The sequence below is a fragment of the Lotus japonicus genome, chromosome 2 (assembly GCF_012489685.1).
Source record: "Lotus japonicus ecotype B-129 chromosome 2, LjGifu_v1.2".
In the NCBI taxonomy this organism is placed as follows: Eukaryota; Viridiplantae; Streptophyta; class Magnoliopsida; order Fabales; family Fabaceae; genus Lotus; species Lotus japonicus.
In genome coordinates, this window is record NC_080042.1 from 76,027,423 (window position 1) to 76,050,593 (window position 23,171).

The 23,171-nt window shown below is 36.5% G+C and overlaps 5 protein-coding genes across 6 annotated transcripts; 4 read left to right on the forward strand and 1 right to left on the reverse strand.

The window, feature by feature from the left end:
- Positions 1-2,305: 2,305 nt before the first annotated feature.
- Positions 2,306-3,620, forward strand: LOC130739660 (protein SOB FIVE-LIKE 1). The gene is made up of 2 exons (XM_057592026.1): positions 2,306-2,860; positions 3,420-3,620. The coding sequence occupies exon 1, from the start codon at positions 2,379-2,381 to the stop codon at positions 2,847-2,849; it is 471 nt and encodes a 156-aa protein (XP_057448009.1). The 5' UTR covers positions 2,306-2,378; the 3' UTR covers positions 2,850-2,860; positions 3,420-3,620.
- A 4,309-nt stretch (positions 3,621-7,929) lies between these two features.
- On the forward strand, positions 7,930-10,226 carry LOC130739658 (endochitinase A2-like). Its single transcript, XM_057592022.1, has 3 exons — positions 7,930-8,407; positions 8,561-8,711; positions 9,718-10,226. The coding sequence occupies exons 1-3, from the start codon at positions 7,966-7,968 to the stop codon at positions 10,091-10,093; spliced, it is 969 nt and encodes a 322-aa protein (XP_057448005.1). The 5' UTR covers positions 7,930-7,965; the 3' UTR covers positions 10,094-10,226.
- A 1,002-nt stretch (positions 10,227-11,228) lies between these two features.
- On the forward strand, positions 11,229-12,284 carry LOC130739661 (GCN5-related N-acetyltransferase 1, chloroplastic). The gene has a single exon (XM_057592027.1). The coding sequence runs from the start codon at positions 11,373-11,375 to the stop codon at positions 11,964-11,966; it is 594 nt and encodes a 197-aa protein (XP_057448010.1). The 5' UTR covers positions 11,229-11,372; the 3' UTR covers positions 11,967-12,284.
- A 3,950-nt stretch (positions 12,285-16,234) lies between these two features.
- Positions 16,235-20,272, reverse strand: LOC130739662 (ruBisCO large subunit-binding protein subunit beta, chloroplastic). Of its 2 annotated transcripts, XM_057592028.1 has the most exons (14): positions 19,985-20,272; positions 19,758-19,883; positions 19,526-19,663; positions 19,219-19,314; positions 18,821-19,063; positions 18,510-18,744; positions 18,081-18,250; positions 17,893-17,970; positions 17,728-17,799; positions 17,548-17,652; positions 17,297-17,389; positions 17,060-17,152; positions 16,852-16,975; positions 16,235-16,741 (listed from the first exon to the last, which is right to left on the reverse strand). In XM_057592028.1, exons 1-14 carry the CDS (start codon positions 20,138-20,140, stop codon positions 16,713-16,715), a joined length of 1,758 nt encoding a protein of 585 aa, XP_057448011.1. In that variant the 5' UTR covers positions 20,141-20,272; the 3' UTR covers positions 16,235-16,712. The 2 variants fall into 2 exon arrangements, 1 of the variants encoding a protein (XP_057448011.1); XR_009019911.1 differs by lacking the exon at positions 16,235-16,741 and having other exon boundaries at positions 17,268-17,389.
- Positions 20,273-22,169: 1,897 nt separating this feature from the next.
- On the forward strand, positions 22,170-23,038 carry LOC130735690 (phytosulfokines-like). The gene is made up of 2 exons (XM_057587599.1): positions 22,170-22,406; positions 22,529-23,038. The coding sequence occupies exons 1-2, from the start codon at positions 22,269-22,271 to the stop codon at positions 22,652-22,654; spliced, it is 264 nt and encodes an 87-aa protein (XP_057443582.1). The 5' UTR covers positions 22,170-22,268; the 3' UTR covers positions 22,655-23,038.
- Positions 23,039-23,171: the final 133 nt, after the last annotated feature.

Consider the following 23,171-nt stretch of genomic DNA (forward strand, 5'->3'; position numbering starts at 1 on the left):
GAAGCAACAATAATTCAACTTCCTAATTTATTCAAATATAAAAATCACCTTTCTTTAACTAAATAACAATAATACTATATGTAGTAGTAGATTTTATCAATTAACAACATGTTTGGAAAATATAACTCAACCCTTTTTCGTTTCAATTCTGTTTGCGCACGTTTGAACATAAAATCACAATTTCCTAAGTAGAGAGCGTGAAATGAGATTTTGAGTTCCGTTTAATAAACGGTGTGTCACGTTCAATTATCAAGCACAATCTACTCATAATCGCATAAAATGAAATATTGAAAGCAATAAATAGTTATTTTTAAATAGTCATACACACTTCTAGCGATGTCTTAAGCAAAGCCAAACATGCACGAAGACTTTGTTTGACTCATGGTCGCTTTAAACGTAACTAAAAAACTCGTAGTGAAAAATATGCTCAGGGGTAAACCAATCACATTCTAAACTGTTAATAATTAAGAGCTTCTTTGTTTCTTTACTACTATAGACTTTTATATTTAATGTAGGAATATCTACATTTCCCGTGGGGCTAATTCTCTATCCGAATTAAGCATGTAGTACGTGAAAGCAACTTTTGATCCTTCTTTCCTACTGTCTTAATTATTGAAGACATGAAAACAGAACAGTAAATAATAGCTCCTTTTTTCTATAGAACTTGCTTTGCGAGGGATAATTTCTCCATTTCCCTTGGTATACAAACAGGCTGTAAAAATTCATTCAAACAAATTGTAATATGTTACTAATCCAGCACCTAATTAAACTAAACTATCTAACATATTTTTATTATATTTAAAGCGCAATACATTATTATGTCATCAGTTGTTCTGTTCTGCCCCATCAAAATTCTGTTCCTGACTTTCTGCAAGAAAAATTAGTGGTTATGGTAACTTACAATTACAGACTGCCTCTTGTAAAGGGAAAACTACAAAGGAAAAAGAAGAACACAGTCCCATTTGTGGAAGACAGTCAAAAAAAAAAAGAAGAAAAAAAAGAGAAAATGAAGACATAGAAACAGCAGCATAAATGCCCTTCTCATCAAAGCCACACAGAGGTAAGGGCCAAAACCCAGTTGGCTTTTTCTGCTATCTTGTCAGGGAAAAAAGCTTCCCCTTGCTGATGACATGACTGAAATTTAAAGGTTTGGAAAGTGACAAAATGTGTTAAAATCCACAAATTAAGTAGGCAAGGCTCATCTGTTTTCAACCTTAACAAAAGGAAAGAAGTTATGATATGTTCAGATAGCATTATGAAGCTAACATTCCTCACATAGTATTATACTTGGACACTTCTATTTAAAGTTTCTGTCAGTCTCTCTGTGTGTTTTGTGATTAGTCCACCTATAATAACTCTTCTCCATTACATTGCATGGTGGAGTTTTTTTCAAGTTGAAAAGTACAAGGAATGTATAAGCATGTTTGGATTGAGGTTATGTTCACAAAGTGAATCCTAAAAGACTAAGCTCAGAACCAGAGAATAATTCAAAACTTAGTCTTTCGTATTCAAGTGAACATAGCTCAGACCAATTACAAATCACCCTATAGATATCAGTAATTGATCTAACCTAGTGCATAACCGCTCCCTACTTTGTGGCTATAGGTGTCACGCGTGGAGGAAATGCGTTGAACCTACAAAGACTACTAATACAAAATAAAGCTATCAACGGTCTTCTCCTACCGTTATCAAGTAGGTCGCTCGCTTTTAAAGAATAAGCTCAATACCTTCTGATCCACCCAAATCTACTAGGCATAAGTCCCAGACTCCTAGCTTGAGTCGGTCATTCTGATCCAGAATCAATTCTGCTACCGCAAAAGCTCCTAGCTAGGAGTAGCTTATTTCAGAATATTTCTCCTTCCAATGTTAACATCTACCGTGTATCCAAACATCGATGTATAGTATGTTCATATATCATTATACTAATGAAAGCTGTCTTCTATTCGTTTGATGGGGATTGTACAGATAAGAAATGGTTGACCACATTCAGCCTCATATTAAATGAACAAAGCAAGATACACTAAATTTTCTCTGAATTAGATTGGGTGCAATCTTTCTTGTTCTACTTTTAATGCATTCGTACAAAAATGCCTTGTCTTCTAGTGAATGGAGAAATGGTGATAGAGTTGCCAGGTAATTAAACGTACACTGGCCAATTCAATAATGAGAGATGAACCTGTACTGTTGAGATAGGCCTTTTGTCCTACCTGTGAAACTGAGTGTGAGTGTTGGCACTTGGTAAGATAAGAGGTTATAAAACACTAGAGAAAAAGAATTCCAAATGAAATAGAAGACAAACCCAAGTTCCAAATTTGAGGGAGTTGTATTTTCTTGTAGCTTATTCCTCCTTATTCTTATCCACTCACAAAAGCTTCCCTATGGACCCTTCTTATGAATTAGCATCAGCAGGGGAATTCAGTGGATCTGAGTCTGGATGGACCACTTATATTGGATCTCCTATTCACAATGGAACCTATGATGATGATGAGGAGGAGCAAAGTGTAGATATGGAAGACTATGGCAACAAATACAAGAATGTTCATGATGATAATGATGATAAAGGTGAGAACAATGATGAGAATGATGGAGATGTTGATTATGAAGAGAGTGATGATTCAATGGCATCTGATGCATCTTCTGGTCCAAGTCACCTTCAACTTGTGTGTGTAAACAGTGAGGGGAGTCATCACCATGGCTTGGATTTCACAAAGCATGTAGAGAATGATCATGAGAAGATCCTCTCAGCAAAGAGAGTCACCAAACAGGCAAGGAAGACAAAACATGTAGGAATGGTTGAAAGAGAAGAGTATTCAGCTGTAGCTGCAGATAGTGCTGCTAGTCATGTTTGAGGAGGAGCAAGGTAAGAACAATTTCCTTTATCTTGAGTGTATAATGTAAGGTAGGACTCTTGAGATAACCAGAAAAAAACTATGTATGAGTTTCTAAGGTTAACAGAATTGGGGAAGGGTGTGGGGAATGTATCATGAGCCAAATTAAGTATCTGCAATATAAGTTAGACATTAGCAACTCTTTTTCAGTGTATGGATTGTTACCTCATCCACAATTTAACACTCAACTTTTCATACTAAAGAGTAGTATGTTTTGATTCGTTTCTCTTTTATCGTAACCGATTCAGAAATTCAGAAGCTGCTTACAGAAGTTTCTCTCCAGAATTGATTATGACTTTAGAATCAATTATAGAAGGATTTTCAAACATGCACATAGTTAGTTAATTAGTTATGCTCTTGAATCAATTATAGAAGAATTTTCAAACATGCACGTTCAAAATTTGGCAACATTTTTAAGTCTCATGAAAGTTGTGCTCTTGCATAATTAGCTCAAAGCATCGAGTCATAGACACAAGCTTTCTGAACAGCAGATGAAGTTTCTTTTTACTTTTCTTCTTCTTTTTGGCATAGGTATAGCAGAACTTATCTACCGACAAGGTACAGTAATAACCAAAGGTTCTACATGCGCTAGTTTAAAAGCCTGTGATATGAAGCTTAGAGGAAGATAATGTAAGTTTCATATATATGAAACACAATTGAAGTGTGGTCTAAGCAGATGATTTATAAAGCTCTCCTGCATTTAAGATTTTGATTAATCAGAATGTGCTTTGAAATCCCCTTATGTACAATTTGTAACATAACTCATAAATAAGAATCTCCCTTTTGGGCTCTGCATGACTCAACAAAAATAGCATGAAAACATAATGTCAACAAATGCGCCATTTTTTCACGGAAAGGAAAAATTAAGTGTACGTCTAAAACCACTTTTGTAGTGTACTTAATTTATCAACAAATGCGCCATGTTTGGACTTAATTTATAAAGCTGATATTGAGCTAATGTGAATTTGCTAAACTGAGTTTGAGTCAATGTGAGTTTGTTGTAATATAATTTACTTTTATTTTAATGGTATTTTTAATAAATTAATCTTTTGTTTGAATAATATTAGTTAAAAGCACTTTGAAATATGTGTAATTACTAAAAAAGTGAGTTTTTTAATGAAATTAAAACGTAAAGTCAATTAAACTTGAAAATTAAATAAATTTGAGCGGTAAAATGCAATAAGCAAGTGAAGCATATGGTTTGAATTGTGTCTTTTATTACACAATATAAAGGAGAAAGAAAGAGTTGATAATCAACACAATTAACTAACTCGATTAACCAATTATCCACTAAAACAATAGGCTAATTTAGAGTCCACTAAATTTGGCTCGTTAGCCTTGGCTTAGCCGGTGCAAATCATAAAAAAAAAGAAGAGAAAACTAGTTTAAATGTAGCCTTGATTGCACCAACGCCAAATCGAGTCAACTTTGTTCAAATTAGCTTTAGTTCAAGCAGAGTTAAAATTACCAGCTAAAATAGCGTTTGCACTCCAATGTTTAACTCGGTTGGAGATTTACGCAAAAATACTGACCAACCTAGCGTCAATGGGAGTTGAGTCTAATTTTTCATAGTACGAGTCTATTCCCATGATCCTTAGATATGTGTCATTGATTTCTCCATCTTTTTTTTTAGAAAACTATGATTTCTCCATCTTATCTTTAACATAAGCCTCCCTATCATTTACTCTCCAAACTCTCCCTCCTGCTCCTCCACCACCGTCACTATCGGCACCTCCTTTCTCCTCTACCACCCTCACAATCATCTCCTTGTGGGAAGGCAGGGGAACCCAAAGCATGAGACTATGCACCAATGAGTCAATATCGAAGACCACCAAAAGATTTATTGGATACCATATAATTTTTTTTTACTAAGTCATTCAATTGAAAACTGCTAAGTTAGAAAATATGTTTTTACTTTAATTAAAATTTAAAACGAAAGTAATTATTCTTCCTATATTACATACTGTGATTAGTTTTCGGTGTAAAACTATAAAATTATAATTTTATACTGACAATGCATATCCATTAAAGTGAGAAGAGTTTGCTAGCTTCGTATATAAGATTATTGATAATAGTGAAAAGTTTTTTACTATCTCGTCTGAGAGATATAAGGATTAAGGTTAAAAAGTATTTTTTAATAGGTAACATATATTATAATTATAATGAAGCACAAAAGGTGTTCCAAACCATAATAGTATAATACAAAGAAGATAAAATTCAGGAAAAAAATCTTTAGTTGCTTAACACCATCTAATGCGAAAGCAAAACAAACAAGATTACAATTGTTCCCTTAACACCGTACATACTTAAATTCCAGACCTGCACTTGATCAAGTACCAATCACAACCAGCGAGATAACTTGAGTAAAGAAGGCCCAACATGCCAAAGAAGAGCTAAAAGGGAAACCAGAAAACCTATCTTCGCCATAGCACACCCCAATTTGCTAGAGGATGACAAAGTAAACTGCTACTATTTGCTATGGCGAAAAAGAAAAACCAGCACCTCCACTGTCGAAGAGATTTTGAACTGATTAAAGGGTGTCACGGGTGCCTATTTATAGACTGAGTTTCACAAATTTTGAAGGAGTCATCCAATGATATAGATATATCCAGATATATATAGACTGCATTTGTATGATCAGTTTTGAAGAGTAGCTTTTGGTGATTTTGTATAATAGCTTGTGGGCTTGTTGTAGTAATCTTGTGTTTAAAAAATAAAAGAATAAACATTTGTTGCTTAAATAAATGGCGTTGTTAAAATTTAAGCGATAAAAATTGTCATGTTATGTTACTTTCCTAAAATAAGCAATCACTACAAAAACTCGGAGGTTTAGCGCCGGTGGATTATAACCGCCGCTAAACGACAAAATTGACCGAAGTTAAACCACCAAATTTGTATAGTGAATGTTGCTTAAGTACTGAGTTAAGCATTGGAGATGCTCATAAATTTTTCTTTTTAGATTAGAAATAAAAATAATGTTTGATGTTTTATCTAAACTATTGTCAATGAAGAAATAATCTTACTTTGTATAATTCTTCATTCACATCGAATGTAATAATCTTCTATTCTTCTTACCTTACCTTGTATGGTTGCATAAAATATTGTTATATTTTAAATAATAAATAATATTTAACTTTTTTTCCGAAAAGGATAATATTTAACTTTTTATTCAATGTATTTTATAAAAAGTAATGTAGGTGTGTGTAGGATTTTTCTGATTCAAATAATAATGCACAAAGAGATTAATAATCATGTTAGTACATGATAATACTAAATGTAATTAACATGTGTTTATTTTTTGAGTTTAATTAATGAATATGGTAAAACAATTTTATCTAAGGGTTAACCCAATATCTAATTATGATATGTGATGTGGGAGAAAAAATCCTTTCACTTTAAATTTTAATTAAAATAAAAATATGTTTCCTAATTTGAGGTAAATCAATTAGATAATTGTTTGAATAAAGTTTACATGACAATGCAAGGACTTTAATTCTTATTTTCATAAGCATTAATAACGAATTTTTTGGTACCCAATTTTTTTTTGGTGCGTACCTCATATAATATTTTAAGTTATAATTTTGTTATTTTATTGAAAAAAGATGGAGGATTTTGTTGTTGCAATTTTTAAGAATTTAAGTTCAAGACTAAATGAACTAATAACATATTGTTATTAAGTTTATATATGTTATTCAATGCACGATCGATTTGAAAACTAAGGTTTTAAGTTTAACTTGCAATTTTAGAAGATCATCTATATAATTTCCTTTCTTGTCAGGATCCTTTTTCTCCATCCCCCTAGTATGATAGTCAACTTACCCGAGAGTCGCTCACTCTACGACTTTCTGTTGTCGGTAACTGGTCTTGACCTTTTGCTTGGCATGTTGTTGGAACAGGCTGTGAAGCCAGATAGTGAAGTTCGAAGGAGGAAGAAAGCTACCGACATTGAACCTTGCAAATCTTCATTCATCCTCTTCCTCTAAGTTCAAATTGTATTTTTTCTATTAATTTTTATCATTTTAAGTACTACAACTTAATTTGACTTAAGGTACCACAACAAACACCAATATTTATAGGCAGGGCCGGCCCTGGGCCTGTGCAAGCAGGCCCACAGCCCAGGGCCTCCAAAAAGAAGGGGTCTCCAAAAAAAATCACATTAAACTAACTTTCCCAAAAAAACAATTTAGTTATAATAATTAATGTTCAAGATGTTATTAATGACTTTAGCTGGTCTAGTGGTTAGTAATTGTTTATGTTACTTTTATGTATCGCGTTGCTTGGATTCGAAGACACGACCCTGGGCGGATTGCAAGAGACCAGTTGCCAAACGAACCAACATAATGGTTTTGATGAAATTTCGAACGTTAAATATATAACGGTATCTGACAGTTGTATCTCCAAGAGATATTTCTCTTTATTATGGGTCCATTTTTATTATTTGTCCAGGGCCTCCAAAATGTCGGGACCGGCCCTGTTTATAGGATAAGATATCATGATTAGAATAAACATAAAGTATCAACATCAAAAAAAAAAGAGAATTTCATTGTCTTTTCCAATGTTAACAAAGTATTTCTTAGCCGATAATTGTGAGGCTGATCTTCGCTTCACTGTTACCGCGTTAAGCAGCCGAAAACCGACCATTTCATTCTCAAGAGTTGTGAATCGAACCTTCAACTACTTAATTAAAGAAAAAAGAGTTGAAGCGCTACATCAACTCAAAATTTTATCTACAGAAACATATCTTAAGCCTAACATGAAGCTTCAACCAAAAAAAAAAAAGAAAGCCTAACATGAAGCCGCCGGGGCAAGATTCCACATAATCATTAATTAATTGCATAGTTTATTATACTATATGAGGTGCTGTTTCATCTAAACACACATATGTTAAGCCGCCGGTGTTACTTTATGAGTTGCCAGAGACAACAAATTAATTAGCCGCCGGCGGTTGAGCCAGACTTGCGTGGGCAAGATCCGTAACACCCGTTTGCCGTGGATACATTACAGTACATATGGATATGATTATAAATACAGAACATGCCGTGGGGTGGAAGGAAGGAAGTCAAGTGAGTAAAAGAAAATGAAGATGAAGTTAGCCATAGCAGCTGTGTTAGCAGTGTCGTTTGTAATAGGAACCTGCATGGGAGAGCAATGTGGAAGTCAAGCAGGGGGTGCTGTTTGCCCCGGTGGGGCATGTTGCAGCAAATACGGTTGGTGCGGTTCGAGCTCTGACTACTGCAGCAATGGTTGCCAGAGCCAATGCGGTGGCAGTGGAGGTGGAGGAGGCGGTGGTGGTGGTGGTGGAGGCGGTGAAGGTGTTGGGAGCATCGTCCCGAGGGATGTCTTCAACCAGATGTTGAAGCATCGTAGTGACGGAGGGTGCCCAGCTAGAGGGTTTTACTCGTATGATTCTTTTATTTCAGCTTCCAAGGCTTTCCCTAGCTTCGGTAACACTGGGGATGTCGCCACTCGCAAAAGAGAGATGGCTGCTTTCCTCGGCCAAACTTCTCATGAAACTACTGGTCAGTTTTTGATATCCTGTTGGTTTTATTATTAAGGCCAAGACGTACCAATTCTTTTCATAAAGTTATGTGTTTGATTCGGGCTCTAAGAAAGAGATCTATTTATATACCTTATTAATCACAAATTAATTTCTCTTGTATGTATGATGACAGGGGGATGGCCAAGTGCACCAGATGGCCCATACGCTTGGGGATATTGCTTCAATAAGGAACGAAATCCAAGTGACTATTGCTCTCCAAACTCTCAATACCCTTGTGCTCCAGGCAAACAATACTACGGTCGGGGTCCAATGCAAATCTCATGGTATGTGTTGTTATGTTATAGGGATGACAATGGGTAGGGTCTGGATAGGGTACTATAGTACCCATTCTCATACCCGCGTTTTAAAAAATTACCTGTACCCGTCCTCATACCCGCGTGGGTAGCAACTTGAATGCTCGTCCCCGTACCCTCTGGGTACGTATATGCCCGTACCCGTGCTTATTACCCGCAATTTAGCTAACCAAAATATATTTTTCACTATTTTTGTTAATAGAAAACAAAAAATACAACTTACTTTTTAAATAAAAAACACTAATATAAATACAAAAGATTATCTACGTAACAAATAAAATCATTAAACTAAGAATATATTTTTTTAGAACGAATAAGCAAGAAAGATATAACTTAATTTTTAATTTTGGATTTATAATATAGGCCTAAAGTTGTAGGTTATTATCTTACTAATTTTAAAAATAAGTGGGAGTAAATTAGCAATGATTATGAATACTTTAAATAGTCACCTATTTCTTAAAATAATTAAGTTTGAAAACTATAGGTTAAGTTGATTTGTTCATATAATACTAAAAAAAAAAAATAATAATAACAATATGTGTGTGCGGGTATGCGGCGGGAGTACCCAACCCGCGCCCATACCCATTACTTTTTGCGGGTAATTACTCATACGGCCATACCCAACCTCATACCCATCTAGCGGGTTTTTACCCTACCCATAGTGGGTATTTTTTGCGGGTACCCTATGGGTCCAAGACCCATTGCCATCCCTATTATGTTATGTCCTAGAGTATTTCCTTCGTTTTAAAATTGTTTGTTATACCACATTTTATTTTCATATTACGAATTCTCATTAATTACTCACATTAAATAATAGTGTTTTACTCAAATTATTACTCGATGAGCTCTTAAACTGTATGCATAAAACAATCATTTTGCAATAGAAAGAGTACTATAATTAATTGATTAATTAATAAAATTATTGACTAACCAATGTGAAATTAGTAATCATGATGAGTTGAATTGAATATTGAAGGAACTACAACTACGGGCAATGTGGAAGAGCAATAGGTGTGGACTTATTGAACAACCCAGATGCAGCGGCAAATGACGCAGTGGTGTCGTTCAAGACAGCGATCTGGTTCTGGATGACAGCACAATCACCGAAGCCGTCATGCCACGACGTCATCACCGGAAGATGGGGTGGTGATCAGGCAGGGTATGGCACCATCACCAACATCATCAATGGAGGACTTGAATGCGGGAGAGGACAAGATGCCAGGGTGCAGGATCGCATTGGATTTTATAAGAGATATTGTGATTTGCTTGGTGTTGGATATGGCGATAACCTCGATTGTGGTTCGCAGAGACCATTTGGCACCAATTCACAGCCCCTTATCGACACCATGTAGTTATTTTTTTGTTTTTGTTTTAATCACCAGTGTGGGTTCATTTTGTGGTTTTTGTTTTTTTTTTATTTGTTGTTGATGTTCTCATCTCTGATCACATATGATGATCACCTTCTATGAAATAAAATATTATGAACATTTTCTATCCGATTCCTGAACTTCACTCTAATAAAGGAATCCAGATCCTCTACGATAACCGTCTTCCCCAACCTCTCTGCGGCAGAGTCTTCGACTGTTTGATTCATCCAACAGTTAAGAATTTACAAGCATAAAAAAAAAACGTTTTAACTTTTACTCAAATGAGAAACACGCACGTAACACATCTTTTGAACAGAAAGCTTTACGAAAAGCTTGTTGCAACCACCTATAACCCATTTTCTTTTGCCTTTACCGCCACGTTGTTCAACGCAACAATAATAGGCTTTCAACCTTTATCTTCTCCTTTTGTAACAAAAACCAACTGAGGAAACATTGACTCACTAAGGGTTTATGAGTAAGTGGAAGTCTTCTTTGATACAGTGTATGCCAAATCAATGTGCACAAATTGAATCAAGTGAATCTGCACAAATTGAGTGAGATATGCTCTTTTGAATCTTTCTTGCAAATAGAAAAACCCTAATTTGCTGGGTGAATTAGAATAATAAGAAGAACCCCAATTTCCGATTAGAGAATGATTTTCAATTTCTATTTGGTTATCCCTAGAAATCGAATTGATGTGTTAGGGTCGCCGACCAACGGTGGTGCGAGTTAGTGGCCGGAGTAAACAAAGGAGACAATGTCAGTAGTGATGGTGATCGACCGTTGAATAGTGCAGCGATAAAAAGGGGGAGGAATAACCTTATCAATTTTCGTCGAGCAATTTACATTAGAACACTCCATGATGAACCCAATATGCAAAAGGACCACATGATCATGCAGAAACGAATCTATCTATTTGGATTATGCGAAAGTATATACGCCTAATCTAATAAGTGCATTCAGTTGATTAAATGTGCATTAAAAATGGTAATCCCAATTTACCATATGAGTTGCCATTGAAGTAAAATGGTGCACTAAAATCTCCACCAGCCAGCCAACCACGTTATCCACAAAGACCCTCTCACAACCACAAATCCAAACAAATTCCACCTCACTCCTTTCATAGCCACAAATAACTCACTTTCTCAACACAACACAAATCATCTTCACTTTCTCAAACACAACCAGAAACTCATTCAAACTTTAAATACAAAAGTTTGAATAACAAAAAAACACAAACAAAAAACCTTAAACTGAACTGATAATGCTGTCACGTGGCATCATCTCCACTCCTCACCCAACCTCCTCTCTCCGCCTTCAACCACCAACCGCAACCGTCCCCCGAAACGTCACCGTTTCATTATCGCGGCCCCTCCACAGCGACTACCCACTATCCATCTCCGACTCGGTGCTGGAGTCACGCGGCTTCGCGCTGCGGCGGAGCGTGGAGGGACTAGACCTGGATGAGCTGAACGGCGTGTTCGTGGCGGTGGGATTCCCTCGGCGCGACCCGGATAAGATCCGTTTGGCGCTGGAGCACACGGAGTCGATGGTGTGGGTGGAGCAGCGGAGGACGCGGCGGGCGGTGGCGTTCGCGAGGGCTACCGGCGACGGCGTGTTCAATGCGATTATATGGGACGTGGTGGTGGACCCGTCTTTTCAAGGGATTGGGCTTGGGAAGGCTGTGGTGGAGAGGATTATTCAGGATCTTGTTGGGAAAGGGATTTCCAATATTGCCCTTTATTCAGAGCCTCGTGTTCTTGGGTTCTATAGACCTTTGGGTTTTGTTGCTGATCCTGATGGTATTAGAGGAATGGTGTATTCTAGAAAACAGAAGAAAAAAACAGGACCATTGTGAAGTTGAATCAATGGGAAGAATGGTCCTTCTCTTTTTTGGGTTAAGGTTGTATAATTTATTGTTGTTTATACCTAATTATAGCCGCCAAATTCATATTTTTTATTTTGAGGCGCTTTTGATTATGGTATCATATTATCATGATGCATGACAGTATGAGGTCAAACTGGTAGGGAGCAATGTATGTGTTAGAGTGAGTCAAAAAATGAATCACCAAAGTTGAGATGAGCACGGTCGTAGTAGTCCTCTGAAAGTTTCAATGCCATGTTCACAATCTTCTTCATTCATGAGATATGAGATAGCTAAGCATTTAGTCGTAAAGTATCTTAAGGTTTTTCTTTATGTCCCAAAATAAGGAGCAGATTTCTGGTAAACGGAAAAATCAATACTCCTTTAGTCCTTTGTGTAATAACTGTTTTGTTCGAGCTGATCATGTCTTTTTCTCCAAAATTTAGAAATAATAACCATGCATGGATATGTGTTTTTATTTGAATGGAAAGAATACATACTCATGCTCATGCACCACTTAGAGCTTCCCCGTAGGTCACTTGACCTAAACAATAAGACACACTTCAAACCCAGTAAGCACAAGACGCTCCCCTAAGGGTCACCTAGCCTTAAGAATGATCGTAGCAGACGTGAACCAGAGAGACACATAACCTCATGATTAAAGGGTCATCTTAAATAGCCGCTCAAGACTCCGTAATCTTCAAACCAATCATTAAGTCATTAATTATCCCAATAAATCACACAATGTAACCCCAAAACAATTGAAGTTCAAAAGGTGGCACTAAAGCCTATAAAAGCCTTAGACAAGACATCTTCACTCAAACACTAATACCGAGAGATAAGTTGTGTGCCGATCACTGAGTCTAGCCCGGAGATTTGAGCGAACACTAATCAAAGCAGGTGCATAGTTTTTCTTGTAACTCCAATATTCTCAGCAGTTTTGTGAGTTCCACCTGTTATTCACACCTTATTAAACAGTTGGTGTTTGTTTTTTGTCAGCCTCATGTTCTGATGATCAAGGAAATGTTTCTCTGGAGCTGAGTGGAAAAGAAATAGGTTACTTTCAGGTGCAGGGGAAACACTTCCCTTCTTCTTTTCTAGTGACCTTGACCATGATCATCATCTTTATCCCACAATTTAGTACGCTGTCTCTGTTTCAAATTACATTACCAACATCACAAAGAAATCACCATAATTTTGTTAATATGGGGGAGATGAAACTATGAATAAGAACACTAGTCTTCCACGGGCGATCATTTTTTTTTTTGGTTCAATGTTATTATATTAAAGCCACACAATGGTCAAACACCACTTACATAAAAAAGATAGAGGGCAATCATTATATTAACAATACAAAGAGCAATACCACAATGCTTATAATAAAACATCACAAACCATAGCATGCTTGCTCTCAAATCCACAACTCAACAAAGCAACAAACAAATCCTTATCAAATAGGCTTGACATACAAACTATGCCTTTAGCTAGCATTCTGCTTATTACGCCCTTAGCTTTACCTTCGAAACCCCTACATTCAGACACCCGCCGACTCTGCCTGAGCTGCCGCGAGGCAGACCAATCATAGTGAACGCGGCACTAAATCGAAGCTTTAAAGACGTAGATTGAGATCAGAGTCCAATTGAGAGGTTAAAAGGAAGTGGGGTTGGAAGACGAGGTGATAAGAATTGAAATTTTGGTAATTTGCCCTTTGATGATTTTTTTTTTTGATAAGCATTTGCCCTTTGATGATGCTTCCATTTACTGGATAACCTTTTTGTTAAAGATGTTATATTTCATACTGCTAATTACCCTTATTAGTTTAATCAGCTTTCTTTCTTAAAATCAGAATGATGAATGATCATAACATAAATTGCAATTATGATTCCCTAAACCACAATCTGGACTACTGAATCCACAAGAACAGTTCCTATTATAAACAAATTATTCTCATACATCAACAACATCCATACAAAATAATAAATCGATCTAGATTCTAATTAGTCTATTATAAAGAAACTGAAAATGAACGAAGCAGTGAAAACGAAAGAGGGTACCTCGATCACAGAAACTTGAAAATTGAAGTCAGGAGACATCCTTGGCGTTGTTGAAGAAGGCTGCGGCGCATAGAATGGAAGCAATGAAAGCGAAAAGGCACATACCGATGAAGAGGGAAACACCAGCAACAATGAAATCCAACAACCCCAACCCCAACATCATCATCAACATCTTCTTCTTCCTCTTCTTGTTCAGAATTCAGATCAGATTATCCGAACGGTGTTGATCGTGACAGAACCGCCGATGATGGCATCAGATTTTATTTGATCGGTATTGCTATTTCACTGCTTGTCGGTACTACACGAAAGACACCACCCTCAAAAACTGCATTTTTCATGTGTAAAACAATTGCAAATGGTAGTAATAAATGGTACCCGTAATAAATACTACATCTTGTAACAAAAAAAAAATACTACATCAAAAAATTAAAACCTATATTTTCTTTTAATTTGAGGAGGGGTGGTCCTGGTTTGAGCATAGCCTACAGAAAATTGTATTCGAAGGAAATGAGACACAGTTTTGGACAGAGAACTGGCTTGGATCTGGTTGTTTGGAACTTCGGTTTCAGCGCTTGTATAACTTGTCATGTCAGAAACGGGTATCAGTAAAGGATATGGGCGTGTGGGAGAATGGGGTGTGGCGGTGGATGTTTCGATGGAGGAGGAGATTGCAAGGAAGGGAGGTAGGATGGCTTGAGGAGTTAATGGTTGTTTTGGGTAGTGCGCAGTTAGTAGAGGATAAGCGGGACAGGTGGCTGTGGACGTTGGAGGGGGAGGATCTTTTTCAGTTAACTCTTCTTATGTTTTTTTTGCAGGGACAATCTCTAGATGAACCAGATCCTGTATATTCATGGATATGGACTGCGCCTGCACCCTCAATCATGAAAGCCTTTGCGTGGCGGGTAATGTTGGGAAGAATTCAGACTCGTGATAATCTGCTCAAGAGATGCGTTTTAAATACTGCTGCTGAAGCTCTTTGTCCATTATGTGGGTTGGAGGAGGAGACATGCTCGCATCTGCTCTTTTCATGTCGTCATGCATTGCAGATATGGTATGAATGCTATGCTTGGCTGGGTATCTCTACAGCTCACATTCCATTACCAGAGGTACATTTACTGCAATTTGCTTCCACAGGAGGTAGTAGAAGACAAAAATTAGGTGAAATTACAATCTGGTTGGCAATTATTTGGACCATGTGGGGACTGCGGAATAGGGTAATTTTTAAAGGTGGTGAGGTGGATACAGCTCAAATGTTGGAGCAGATTCAACTTAAGTCTTGGCAATGGTTAACAGCTCGATTGGTTGATTTTTCTTACTCTTGGTTTGAGTGGAAAATGAATCCAGGGATGTGTCTCCTGTCATTATGAGAGAACTGGTTATAATATATGACAGCTATTCTGCTGAATATGGTGCATGTGGAATTGCTATTTTGCTATCCTGCTGAACTAGTTATAATATATGTCTTTCTAGTACACTACTGGCCAGTGGATTTCTAAGACTGTGCTGTTTTCAACTTGCTGCATGATTTGCTCCTTTTGGACGTTTAAGGTGCTGAGACTTGGAATTAAAAGGGTGAGGGGGTATTATTACACTGGGTTAGAAGTAGTGTTTGGTATTTGTAATCAAATTCTTGGGGTGTAACATAGGCTTTTTATTGTGTACTCTTTGCTTTATTGAGGCACAATTCTAAAGCTTTATCTGTCAAGGGTGTATATTTTTTCTTGTTTGTTTTTGTTTCTTTTATCTTTGTATTGGGTTGAAGTACCTCTTGTACTTCATATCAATATATTATTTGGCTTATCAAAAAAAAAAACACAAAGAGGAGTCACGTGGTAGTTTTTAAGGATCAATCTTAACCTTTAGTTCTTTTCAAAAAAAAAAATCTTAACCTTTAGTTTTTAATAAAATCAAGGGTCAAGATTTTGGAGTTAGTTTTTTAACTTACTCCTGGAGTCAATATATCCCTCCCCTCCTCTTTCAAAAAATCAATTAAAATTAAATTAAATTTTATTCAACTCTAAAATCACTTTCACTTATTTTTTAAACCAACTCATTTTTTGGTCATTATCAACAACATATTCTTTAACTGCCAGTTCAGAAGTTAAAGAAGCAACACATCTAAATGCACGATTGGTTGAAGCATACTTAAAGTGAGACATCCGTTCAGGTGCAAGATACTATCATTACCCTGGACAATTAGACATCCAACCCATGATAGCTTAGGCGCTTAGCTGCAAATGTATTTGATTTATAAGCGGATGTGATTGATTAACAAGTAACTATGTAATTATCTTTCAGAAGCATACTGCATTTAAATTGCTTCACAGTTCACACTATGCCTGAAAATTCTTATACTCCATCCAATAATTAAAGAACTTTTTCTAACATCCACCATTAGAATTGGACATGGTAACTACTGAATGCCACAAGCTTTTCCTTCTGTATACATGTTGTGTACTTCCCATTGAAGGAGTTCTCCAAGCTAGTCAGAGTCAATTTAATGTGTCTAACTTCATTTGGGGGCCCTGGGATCGATCAATTCCATTATCTGTACAAGCATTTGTACAAGCTTCTTGATTTGTTTTCTTGAATACTTGGGTGGTCATCTTGATTTGTTTTCTTGAATACTTGGGTGGTCAATAAAAGCTAGATCCAAAAAGCTGAACTGAACTGCACACAACTTTCTTTATTCAGACCCAATTGGTCCTCCTAAACCTGAATTATCAAACATCAACAATGTCACCCATAAAAGGCTAAGGAATTTATAGGAAAGCAGCTTAACATAATGAACTGAATAACCTTTTGACAATGCAAGGTTTCAGTACCTGAGGTAGCCATGGGCTTTCCCCTTGGTATGGGCTCAAATTGCACGAGGTCAATCACAGCAGCATTAGATGTTAGAAATGCCTTCGCCACAGAAGCCGAATGCTCTATACAACACCTAACTACCTGCAAAAAAAATTCAAGATAATAAAATCTACCATCATGTGCGCTAGTTTGAAACTCAACTGTAACATTATCAAATAGTCATACCTTTGCTGGATCCATGATCCCAGCTTTCATGAGATCCTCATAACAGTCGCTCGCAGCATTGTAACCAAAATTCATGTTATCGTCTGATAAAACCTGCAAGACATGAAAAACCTCAAGCATGCATTTTAATTCAATGTATGTTGTTGAGCTGAGTTAACTAAACAAACTAGAGAAGATCCAAAATTCTTATTGGTAATCATTCTCTTACAGAAAATAGTTTCTCAACATCCTGAGGACCTTATCTATGACGACATTGCCATTCACACCAGCATTTTTCGCTATCTTTCTAGTAGGATAGCTCAAAGCTCTTTTGAAGATTTCAGCTCCAATCTAAATAAGGATAACAGATTTCCATATGTTAAACAATCAACAAAAAGGCACAACATAAAATGAATACTTAAAACATACTGTTAGAACAAAGGCCTCATTATAGTGTAAAGTTTGAACATGATGGTGGAAAACTTAAGTTTTATGAAACAGATGATTACTTTTTGCTCTTCATTGTCCAGGAGTTCTTTTATGCTATCCATCTTCTTGGATAGCCTTAAAAGGCTGCAGCCACCACCAACTACTACACCTTCCTCAATTGCTGCCTGAAATGTTCTAAGTTAGAAGCTTAGCAATTATTGATAGCAAATCACATGTTGAAGCCAAGAAAAAATAAATACCTTGGTTGCATTCAATGCATCTTCTATTCTTAATTGCTTATCCTTCAACTCAACTTCTGTTAGTGCTCCTACCTATGATTAAATTACAGGTGCTGAATTGCAATAGAAACATAATTCTTAAATCTTAGATTATCATGAGACAAAATAAAATGAAATTCTTATTACCTGAAGAATGGCAATGCCCCCTGATAATCTTGCTATCCTTTCATTCAATATCTTCTTTTGGAAATTTTCTACAGTATTCTGCAAAATATAAAATAGAGGTGTAGGTAATCCCAGGAGATGTTAACCATGCAATATCAATATGTTACTTTTACAACTTAAACACTGTACTAGCAGAGTGCTTTATGAACCTCAACAAGCCTCCTAAGTTGATAAACCCTCTTCTCAACAGCTACTCGAGTACTCCCATCAGTGACTATTAGGGTCGAATTCTGTGTGATGACAATCTTTGTAGCAGAACCCAGCATACCTGTGCTAGCCTTTGCCAGGGTGAAACCCATGTCTTCTCTGATTACAGTACCTGAAAAACATATGAAAGATTAATAGAGAACGGGTTAAAACTTGAAGACCATATTAGAAACTAGTAATGCTTTCAGTACTTTATCATATTAATGAAAATGAGTAAGTCTTTCATTTATTTGTCTTTAATAAGTTGGTCTGTGTCATTTAAGCAACTGCAACCAGTTACTCCTGATAGAACATTTCTTCTAGTTGTCAAAAATATATCAGCAAACAGAATGAATATTTAAGCTACTAAAACTGTGTACTTGATCTTCTACCTCCAGTCAAGATGGCAATGTCTTCTAAGTAGTGGGTCTTGCGTTCACCGAACGCAGGAGCCTTAATGGCTGCTACCTTAAGCGAGCCGTTGAGCTTATTTTTAAGAACTGGAGCCAGAGCTTCCTCCTCAATGCCCTCTGAAACTATCACAAGTGGATACTTCTCTCTCCAGGAAATTTTCAATATATTAAGCAGCTCCTTCGCGTTTGTGATTTTCTTGTCCACCAAAAGCAGCTGCAACCAAAGATTTAAGCACCATCTAATTACTTTATAGAACTTACATGAGATGCTTACATGCTAATTGTTATACCTTGCAGTTTTGAAATTCCACTGTCATCTTTCCTTTATCCGTGACAAAGTGTGGGGACAGATATCCGCGATCAAATTGCATTCCTTCTACAATCTCCAGAGTATTCTCAGTGCTCTTTCCTTTTTCTATTGTAACTACTCCCCTCCTGCCTACTTGATGAAGAGCCTCAGAAATCATGTTTCCTACTGCATAATCATTCCCAGCACTGACTGCTGCAACATCTCTAAGCTCATGGTCCTCAACCTATAAATGCAACCAGTTTCGCTGAATTCAGCTACAAGCAAAAATTGGCAGGCACCAAAATCAATAATTAAGTTAAGATCTGCAGCCAAATAGTTTTGATTATGAATCTATGATTCTCAAAATTTTCAATCATCCCTAGAGAGAGTAAAGCTTACTTCTCTAGACATCAACATGAGTTCAGAAACAAGTGCTTTTGCCGTCTTCTCAATCCCACGAGCAATTTGAACAGGATTCATTCCAGCTGCAATAACCTACAAAGGGAAAAGAAAAGAGCATGCTAAGAGCTCAAAATTTAACAACACCCTTTTTAAAGTCATTGGCACGGTGTCTAAAACCTAAACTCAAAGGTAATATTTTCCAATGTTTATTTGCAATTTGAAATCTAAGCATTTGGGGCTTTTCAGAATAGTTTACATTTGAAATCATTACATTTTGGCTGAATTAGTTGGGGTTCACATGCACCTTTGTCCCCTCTGTGATTAAGCCATGGGCAAGAATAACAGATGTAGTTGAACCATCACCAGCTAGGTTATTGGTTTTTGCACCAGCTTGTCTCACCAATTTTACTCCAAGATTCTCAAGAGGATCTTCCAATTCAATCTGAAAATTCTCAGAACTAATAACATTATTACAAAAAAGAGAACACCAGAGAAGAAGCATTTGATTGATAATAAAAATGAGTTAAAAAAAACACCTCTTTGAGAACAGTTTCTCCATCATTTACAATCTTGGGTGGCCCATACTTGTTTGGCAGCACAACATTTCTCCCCTTGGGACCCAATGTGACACCAAGAAGCTCTGCCACCATGTCCACCCCTGCCTGCACCAATACCAAAAACCAAGTCAGTGAAATATTGTGAAAAGCAAAACCAAATTGTGAGTGTTAAACAATAAACAATCAGAGGCTAGAAGAGTACTTACAAGAAGTTTCTTTGTAGTAGAACCATCATGGTTGAAGTATAGGCCTTTGGACATAGCTCTGGGGATTAGAACAGAAGAAGTAGAAGCTCGTTGTCTAGGAAGTGATGATGGAGTGGAGAATGAGAATGCAGATATAGATGATGGAGAACATGCCATGGCTTTGGTTTTCTTGGAAATCAAGGATGTTTTTTGGGGGAAGGAACCAACTATTTTTGCACTATGTAGTGTGACAAGTTGAAGTTGAACAATGGAGCTTGGACAACGTTGTGGATAGGATAACAGTTAGAGTAATGGTGTCAAGAACAGAAATATGAAATATCTCTGCTTAAGGAAAATTAAAAGGGAAAATATCTTACGACAGTTTTTGGCGCTATGCATAGCACCCTCCATTTTCTTGATCGTCTGCTAATGATCCTCAAAACAATTTTCCATCAAAATCAATAGCAAATTGGCAACACTTCAAAATTTTTTTTGTGTGTTAATTATGATATCTCTAGCGCACTAAGCATCAGGATGTTACGTTTTTTTTTTTCCATTCGCAGAAGTTGAAAATCGAATCTTCAACCACTTACTTAAAGGATGAAGTGTTGAACCAATATGTCAACCCACTTGATTTGCAACACCACTTAATGAGTACACTAACTCGTTCACATGGAAAAACCTAGTAAATCAAGGCAAGCTAATTCAAAGTAATTTCCCTAATTTAGCCCTAAAATAGAAAAATGAGTATTTTTTCAGTCGGTCTCCATCCCTCTTGCAACATTTGCTTCTTCCCACTATCTAGTGGGTGCTGAGTAATTTATTCTTTGACTTATCTAATCTTCGCCTTAATCACAATGTCGTTCTTGATTTCGGAGCCTCCATTAATTGTTGAAATAACTACAACAACGCAATCCCCAGATGATCGGTCGACATTTATGAAGAGGGACATTCCTATTTCCCATAATTAAGGGATGTCGTTGAGATCACGCAATATAGTCAGTCTTAGGTATATAACTTACCAACCTGCCATGCTCAACCTACCAACACAGTGGGCTAAGGCAATATGGCGTGCTAACCTGACGAGCATATTTTTTATTATTATTTAAAATAAGTACCTTTTAATGTTTTAGTGTTTTCACATCAAATTATAAATTTTTATAACTTTATGGTGCGTCAGTCAAACGTGTCAACTCGCTTTTAAGCTTCCAACCCACTATTGTTGTTGTGTCATCCCTCGCATGCCCATTTAAGGCAGGCTGAAAGAGGGTAAGGGTGAGCTGCCTTCTTTCCCACCCTTACTCAACGAGAGGTAATCACAAGTTGAAAATATCCATATATTATGAGGTTAGCCTTTTTAGTAGAGAGTTTTCATTCTCAGTACTCAAACTCGAAACATTATTTAAGAGAAATCACACATATTCCAACCAACCAACCCCTCATTTGTTAAGAAACTAGTTAAATCTAGTAATAAAGAAAAGCAGTAGAATTTAAAAACAAAATTTAACTAAAAATTACAAGAGCTAAATGCAAGAACATGAGTTGAGTTCAGAACACACGAAAATGCAAGAACTATATCTAATGCAATTGAAATGTAAAACAAGTCATTCAAATACTATCAATGATGATAATTTGTTAGACTTTCCCTCCATACTCTAGCCTTATGTTGGAAATTAATTTCTCAATTCAAGAATTGAAATCAATTGCACTGAAACCTCAATTCATTAGTAGTTCAACCATAAATCTCAGCTAAAAACCCTAATTAATTTCTTTGGTGAAGTTAATTGAAAATTTGCAATAGACACAAGATTTATTTTGTAGGAGGAGTTATTGAAGGTATAACATTACTCTTATACGAAATTGAATGTTTTTGAAGCATTTTCCTAAGGTGCAGCAAGACACACTCCAACCTTAACAAGTGTCCACACCACCACATGCAAGTGAACGTGTTAAATTATCCTAGACTAGACATGTCTAGCAGGAGTACCAAGAAAGAATGGAGGCAGGAAAACGGTCCTCACTTCTCAGTTCTCAATGTAGTGTCTCTTAATTAAATGTTGATGTTTCCTAAAAGGACAGAAAGCATTTAAACTTCAAATTAATGTGGTAATGAATCCGCTTTGACTTTTTGGTCACATTATTTCAATGTTTCTTCAATACCATAGTTTCAGTCTCCTCAATTCCCAAGACAATTGAATTCATAGCCTTGTACTTCCATTTATATCTTCCTTTACCTATTTCCACCCTCACAATTTATCCCCATGTTCTGTGCTGAAGCTGTGTCCCTTTGAAGAGTTAAAACTATATGGCAAGGTGGTACACAATCTTCATTATCTCTGTTCTTCTTCTCTCAGCTTCTGAAGGAAGGTCCTTGTTAAGTTCCACTAGTCCAGATTCTTCTTCTGAGAGACCTGTTTCTTCTTCCCATATAACAGCTTCACTTGTAAGTGGGCTCTTTCATAAACTATTTTGTGCTGTTACGTACTATATGCTTGATTATATTCTGTGATTATAAGCATAGCACATTGGAGACAACTTATTTGTCCATTTTATTGTGCTATGTAGGATCAGACATGGCTCAATGGTGATGGTGATGCTTGCAAGGGACTAGACAAGACTCAGTGTGTGGTTAAAAGAACAATGGTTGCTCACACGGATTATGTCTATACACAGGATATCAACGGGCCTTGATTTTGCAATTTTTGGCTTTTGTTTTTGCTCTTCACACTGTTCATTAAGAATGATACTGTCACTGAGAGAAATGTAAACACTTTAGTATACTATTATGTGTATGTTTGGGTTTCTCTTTAATTACATCAGAAATCTAAATCATTGGACTGAACCAATCCCAAAATCAAACTCCCCCTATGTCAGCAATGTGAAAAAGATTATCTTTTCCCCCTGATATTTGGTTCTGGTTCCAACCCAAGCTCTTTAAGTCTTAAATGCTAATGAGAATTGGACCATTCTGTAATTAGGGTATTGGGAAACCAAGCACTTTAGGTATATCATTGTTACTAATGTCATGATCCTTAAGCTTGTAGGTACTATATCATTGTTACTAATGTCATGATCCTTAAGCTTGTGGCTGTCCTATTTTGGTCTTCAAGAAAGTCATTATCTTGGTTTTAGATTAGACAAAACTTGACAATGGTACATAAAAATAGTCTCCTTGCACCTTTTTAAGCAAGTTATTGCTAGCTTGTGA